Source organism: Apium graveolens, chromosome 2 (genome assembly GCF_009905375.1).
Source record: "Apium graveolens cultivar Ventura chromosome 2, ASM990537v1, whole genome shotgun sequence".
Classification (NCBI taxonomy): Eukaryota; Viridiplantae; Streptophyta; class Magnoliopsida; order Apiales; family Apiaceae; genus Apium; species Apium graveolens.
Window position 1 is genome coordinate 315,184,663 of NC_133648.1, and position 6,911 is coordinate 315,191,573.

The 6,911-nt window shown below is 35.3% G+C and overlaps 2 protein-coding genes across 2 annotated transcripts; one reads left to right on the top strand and one right to left on the bottom strand.

The window, feature by feature from the left end:
- The first annotated feature begins 76 nt into the window (after positions 1 to 76).
- Positions 77 to 1,846, top strand: LOC141704020 (uncharacterized). Its single transcript, XM_074507366.1, has 5 exons — positions 77 to 181; positions 313 to 459; positions 548 to 926; positions 1,027 to 1,291; positions 1,588 to 1,846. The coding sequence occupies exons 1-5, from the start codon at positions 77 to 79 to the stop codon at positions 1,844 to 1,846; spliced, it is 1,155 nt and encodes a 384-aa protein (XP_074363467.1).
- Positions 1,847 to 4,221: 2,375 nt separating this feature from the next.
- On the bottom strand, positions 4,222 to 6,611 carry LOC141708831 (large ribosomal subunit protein uL23). Its single transcript, XM_074512640.1, has 3 exons — positions 6,459 to 6,611; positions 5,226 to 5,589; positions 4,222 to 4,492 (listed from the first exon to the last, which is right to left on the bottom strand). The coding sequence occupies exons 1-3, from the start codon at positions 6,472 to 6,474 to the stop codon at positions 4,408 to 4,410; spliced, it is 465 nt and encodes a 154-aa protein (XP_074368741.1). The 5' UTR covers positions 6,475 to 6,611; the 3' UTR covers positions 4,222 to 4,407.
- Between the last annotated feature and the right edge of the window lie 300 nt (positions 6,612 to 6,911).

A 6,911-nucleotide genomic window follows, 5' to 3' on the forward strand; every position in this document is an offset into this window, starting at 1 on the left:
TTTTAGGGAACTTTTGTTTTTCCAAGATGATGAACAGGTTGATATGAGAAGAATTTTATATAAGGAAGTTAGACGTATGGCTAAGAAGACAATAGCGGAGGCAAAATCAAAGGCGTGTGAGGCTATGTATAATCACCTTGGTACAAAAGAGGATCAAAATGGTATTTATAGATTGGCGAAGGTTAGAGAAAGGAGGAGAAGGGATTTAGGTTTTGTTAGATGTATAAAGGATGTTAATTGACACGTGCTAGTGAAGGATACGGATATTCGGAACAGATGGCATAACTATTTAGGGAGTTATTTTATGAGGAGAGAATCGGTGTTAGGGAGATCGGAGTAGATAGTGAGTCTAGCTTTGACTTTGGTGTTCAGCCTTCTATGAGCAGAGCCGAAGTTAAGGGAGCATTACATAAGATGGGGAGAGGTAAAGCTACGGAGCCGGATCAAATACCTATAGAGGTATGGTTGTGTTTGGGCGAAGAGAGAGAGAGAGCAATGGCTAACGAGGCTATTCGAAAATATACTTCGGACTAGTGACATACCGCAGGAATGGAGGCTTAGCATGGTAGTGCCGATCTATAAAAATAAGGGAGATGCACAGGACTGTAGCAATTATCGTGGTATTAAACTTTTAAGTCATACTATGAAATTATGGGAAATAGTGATTGAAACTAGGTTAAAAAGTAAGGTGGAAGTGTTAGAAAATCAATTTGGCTTTATGCCGGGCAGGTCGACCTTGGAAGCAATTCACCTTCTTAGACAGTTGATGGAGAAATATCGTGTACATAGTAAAGACTTACACTTGATGTTCATAGATTTGGAGAAAGCGTATGATAGTGTTCGGCGTGAGGTAATTTGGGAAAGTTTGGTGGCTAAAAGGGGTGTCATGGATATATTTGAGGGCGATACAAGAAATGTATTTTCAGGTAAGGACGTATGTTCGAACACCGGTTGGGGATACACATTATTTTCCGGTAGGAATAAGACTTCGCCAAGGATCCTCGCTAAGTCCATTTCTTTTCGCAGTTATAATGGATGTTCTAACTAGGGGAATTCAGGATAGTGTACATTGGTGTATGTTATTCGCGAATGATATAGTCATAATTCATGAGACAAGGATTGCAATTAATGTAACATTAGAGCGATGGAGGTATATATTGGAGTCTAATGGATTGCGGGTTAGTCGATCTAAGACGAAATATTTGTGGTGTAACTTTAGTAATCAACCGAATGTTGAGGGGGTGGATGTTCTGATGGGCGATCAAGTACTGCCCCCCAAAGATAATTTCAGGTATTTGGGTCCCGTTTTGCATAAGGAAGGGGGGATAGATTCAGATGTTACACATCGTATCAAATCAGGATGACTAAAATGGAGGGATATTTCAGGAGTATTGTGTGATAGGAGAGTTCCTTTCAGAGTAAAAGGAAAATTTTATAGGGTAGCGATCAGACCGACCTTGTTATACGGGTCGGAGTGCTGGGCATTGAAAAAGGCTCAAGAGTGTAGGTTAGAGGTGGCGGAAATGAGAATGTTAAGGTGGATTTGTGGGCGTACCATGTTGGATAGATTGTCAAATGGTTTTTCAGGAATAAATTACGAGCTGCGCCTATTGCAGAAAAAGTGAGGGAAGGTCGACTGCGTTGGTTTGGGCATATTAGGCGAAGAAGGGTAGCGGCTCCAGTGCGCAGGGTGGAGAATTTACTGGTATCGGGATCGAGAAGGAGAGGGAGGCCAATGAGGACTTGGACTGATCTACTCACGCTGGACTTAAGGGCCCTAAACCTCAGTGATGACATAACCTCAGATAGGAGATCTTGGCGCAAGAGGATTAGTGTGGCAGATTAGTTTGGACTTTCGTAGTTTGCATGTGTAGTTTGTAATTTAGTGCACTTTTTGGTAGCTTGTAATAAATTTCTTTGTCTGATACTTATACTTAATAAGTTTGGTAGTTTGTTCTCATAGTTATTAATAGTTTTAGTTGCTCGTGTAGGTGCTACAATGTCGCTTTTTAAAGCCATATGACTAATTACATGATATGGTAGATGTGTTGTATGTTGTTTTAGTTTTTTTTGGACAGGTTTGTGGTAATTAAAATATTTAGTTTGGGGAGTGATCTTCAAGGGAAATATTGAGTTTGAGGCATCAAGAGGAGTGCAAAATGAGAAATAGAAGGGGTTTACGACAATGAATCAATGAATGAAGTTTTTTACGGTAAGTCCCATGTGAAGAAGGCCATGGACTGAGGTATTGTTTCATCGGTCTTTCTAATGTGTGCCCAAGGGCACACAATAGACACTAAATTTTATGAGTTCGGTGCATTTTGATTGGTGGAGTTGTTGTAAATGCGGGGGGGGGGGTCATCAATATTTATGATTAGAGGATCAATCAAAATGCATCAAATTTATGTGAGTTAGTGCTTATTGTGTGCTCTTAGGCACACATTAGAAAACCCGTTGTATCATTGTTTATCATTGCCTCGGTTACTGCACTTATGTTTATGGATCATTGCTTAACTAGGACACACGTATTTGTGCACACACAAGCCGGGGGTCTTCTGAGGAAACAGCTTTTTCATTTTTTGAAATGAGGGTAAGGCTACGTACGATATATATCCTCCCCAGACACTGTCCGGACGGTATTATTGAGTACGATTGATTGATTATTTGATTTTTTTTACTACGCATTTTTCTTCTATCCAGTAATTTTATTTTTTTATTTTCCCTTAAATGAGTAGAAAGAACAGTGACGCCCTAAACAAGGTCGATACATTGTATGTTGATTGTGCAAAATATGATTTTCGATATATGTTCGGGTGGATTTGGTATCTTTATCGAAAATTTTATTTATTATATAAATCAGCATGAATCGTTAAAACTTGGTCCACATCTACCCAAGCCTGCATCCTCTCCATCCACTCTCTCAATGCGATTTGATAGGGCTGTAAAATGATTCGGTAGAATCGAACACCCCAGAGTTCAAGTATCATATCGTTTTATTTTTAGTGCATACAGATTTGGATCCGAGATTATATTATTCGGATACAAATTGATCCCGGGTTTATGAGAACCGGATCCAAACCGAATATGAGCCGGTACCGTATTTTCATCTTCTAACCAAGTAGTTTATGATTCACTGGATACGAGTCAAATATGATTCATTAACATTAAGTATCATTTTTACATTCGGATGATTATTGATATAAAATTAATATATATAAAATTAATAATCATAAAAGTCATATTTTATAAGAAATTACAACTTATATAAGATATAAAAAATTATAAAATGATTATTTACTTACAAATATAATAGTCTGAAAATATATCTTAGATACAGGGTCGGATTGAATGAGTCATTGATCATATTTGGATATTTTAGTAAAATCATTTTATAGAAATAATACGAGACATAATTTGAGCTGGTATAATGTGTGCTCATATCCGGGATCATATTTTATCCGAACTTAATTTCACCGCCAGATTTAGACCGTTCATGAAACGGTTATGAGACATGTTATGTATCATATTTTCGAGTCGAATACCGAACAGTCCATTTTCGAGTCGAATACCGAACAGTCCGGATCAATTTACAGAGTTCACAAAAAACTACAATAATGTACATACATTTCACATGAAAATGCACCATGTAGTGTACACACGAAATAGCAAACATGAAGATGCTCTAGCCCAACGTATTGGAGTACAATTTACATTTACATAGGTTCAAATATAACTTCGTATAGCCTCTTGTACCTACGCTTGTAATCAATCAATTAAAAAGTTATAACTTCCTATGAACAAGCAAGCCGAACTGATGTCGCAGGAAAAAAAAATCTATTATTACAGCTTCACCAAATGAGTAAAATTTACCACAAGATTTTGCCTCTTTATTAACTAAGGTTATATTTCTACCTTCATATACAATCTCATCCAGCAATAAAACAATATTTGGTTTTTAAAAATCTATAATTCTAAATTTTTGGGATAACATAACATCCTTTCTGACAGGCAAAATTCAAGCAACCAATAATTCAGTTCAAGTTTCTTGTAACATAACTATATAAAACCAAACTAAACCACAAATAAGCAAATACCAGCCCACTGTAAACAACAGCAATAGATAGAACTGCTACAATTAAGCTTGGGAAACATGAAAAAGAAATTTAAAATTAAGCTCGGGAACCAGGAATAAGAAATTAAAATTAAGCTTGGGACCAGGAATAAGAAATTCAAAATTGATATTCTAAAAATATAAGAGAAAATCTTCCAAGCATGGTTCAACAGTCATCAAAGGAAAACGAGAAATCTTTGAGATACATACGGGAAATGATCTCTCATTACATACTCATGAACGAAATGTAAATCTAGCAAAATACCATACAACTGTTTCTGATTGCAATAAACCACTTAGATTATACCAATCTTGTTTGCAACATCCAATGCATCATAGTCTGGCGTCAACCTAACATAGGCTTTCTTTGTTCCGTCGGGCCTGGAATACAAAACATGATAGTTTATTTAACAACAAAATCCTTTTTGGAAAACATGCAACAAAGAATAACCAAGTGAGTGAACTATAGCACCAGAATATACATATCAACTAAAAGCACATTTAAGGTGTAAGAAGAATTGCATGGCAACATCAACACATTCAGGAGTACCAAAAGGTGACCCCCTATTGGTATCCCAAGTGGAACATGATTTAAACCTTTGTCTTTGAGAGTTTAACATATGAAGCGAACTTGTTAACAGCTCTTGGAACCTGACCAATAACAATCATATAGCCTAGGATTCGAAATCAACCCACACCAAAACTCCACTGCACGGACAAAATTTACTTGCCTATCTTATGATACACAATGCACTTGCATATTAATTGTAGCTTTAATAATTTCATGTTAATAATTTCATGTATTCCAATTTATTTTCTTACAACTTGCAAAAGAACGTAAAATCATACTAATCAAAAATGGCACACAAAGCATTCACTAAAACATTTGCATTCATAATATAAATTTGGAAAATGGTGCTAACCAATAGTCACACTACAAAAAACATATAAGAAACTAAAAATATTTTAGTAACACATAAATGCAATAGTTTAGTCCCAAGATTCTTAAAAAATAGTAGCATATGTGAGAAAAAGTTTCAAATAGGCATTTTTAACAACAAAACACATAACTTCCAAAAAACAGGGAGCCAAATGGCTACGTTAATCAATTTACCTGATCAATGTGTTGACCTTCTTCGTCTGAATGTCATACATTTTCTTGACAGCATCCTTAATCTTTTTCTTGTTGGCACGGATGTCAACAATGAAAACCAGAGTGTTATTGTCTTCAATCTTCTTCATTGCAGATTCAGTGGTCAATGGGTACTTAAGAATCTGGTACTGATCAAGCTTGTTCCTTGGGGTTGCACTGATACGGGGATATTTAGGATTTCTGTCCTTGGTCAGTGTCCTTGGCCTGTGAAAGGTGACAGAGGTTCGGATCTTCTTGACCTTCTTAAATGTGGTAGTGCCAGATTTCACAGCCTTGGCTGTTTTCAGTGCCTGAGTCTTGGCATCAGACTTCTTAGCAACATCCACTGCATACAGAAACAACCAATAATTTAATCCCAAACTAATTACTACCGCATTTAGCATAATCTTTCTACAAATACAAGGATAAAAAATCTTAATATATCCAACAGCATTTCATTTCATTGCATCGCATCTTATTCTTCATCAATGCTTAAAATTCTAAAACTATGAGCTATGTTCAATACACAATCAATTCATGCCGAAATAACAAATGAAAACTTTTAAACACACCCTTCCATCCATATAAAATTAGTTCCATAAAAGCATTGCAACACGATCATACTCTTACACCGTACAAATTTACAAGTCACCACACTAAACACCGTAATATCCCTACCATTACCTACAAGCATACAACCCCGCGTCCTCTTCAAAAACTAAACAGAAACACAGAGTGATTCAAATTTTAACAAAAACAATAAATAAAAATCGCATCATTCCACGACTTAAATATATACACCCTTCAAAACTCCAATCCGTACATAAATTCTATTTCTCAATTTCACAATAGTCAAATAACCCGAGCACAACCTCACAACTTAAAACTCACTACATTAAACATCGTAACATCATTATCGTAACCTCCAAGTACACAATCTCTCAACCTCTTCGAAAACCAAAAAAATACACAAAAACACACAGCAATTCCAATTTTAACAAAAACAATAAACTAAAACCATATCATTTCACAAACTAACCTACAAATTACAAAACTACCCCCATTTCAACAATAAATCAAAACACACATATACACACAATCAATCAAATCCACTAATTACACAAACACACACAATACATTACAAAACAGATCGAGTAATTACACGAGCATATATACATACATGTTTGTATATAACAAAACATAAAATGAGAGTACCTTTAGCAGGCGACATGGTGAGATTATAAGACCTGTAAGAATTCACCTGAATCAATACAATTAAAGTTAATTAGGGCTAAATATATATGTATGTATAATATGAATTGTAAGCAAGAAGAAGATGGAGAGAGATACGCGTACCTGCAACGGCTAGGGTTTTGGGAGTGAAGAGAGTAAGAGAGGCGTGTTTATATAGAACTGTATTGGACTCTAAAGAGGCCCAATTTGTGCGGGGTTTATTTGATAAATGATGGCCCAACTTCTTTATTGAAGCCCAACCTCGTGAATTTGATCTCATAATTTTAATAATAATAATAATAATAATAATAATAATAATAATTGGATTATAATAAGAATTAGTGATTTTATATATTTACCCATTAAAAAAGTATTAATTGTAATTAGTTATTATAATTCAAATTCTTAATATAATAGGAAATTTAGAGAATATAT

Bases quoted from the DNA above. Each gene is read 5' to 3' on its own strand.
- LOC141704020 (XM_074507366.1), top strand. From the start codon at position 77: ATGGCTAAGAAGACAATAGCGGAGGCAAAATCAAAGGCGTGTGAGGCT. The intron at 460-547 runs GTATGGTTGTGT...GACATACCGCAG, and splicing joins CGGATCAAATACCTATAGAG to GAATGGAGGCTTAGCATGGT. The intron at 927-1,026 runs GTAAGGACGTAT...TTCTTTTCGCAG, and splicing joins TACAAGAAATGTATTTTCAG to TTATAATGGATGTTCTAACT.
- LOC141708831 (XM_074512640.1), bottom strand. The intron at 4,493-5,225 runs GTAAATTGATTA...TTTGTATTCCAG, and splicing joins AAGGTCAACACATTGATCAG to GCCCGACGGAACAAAGAAAG.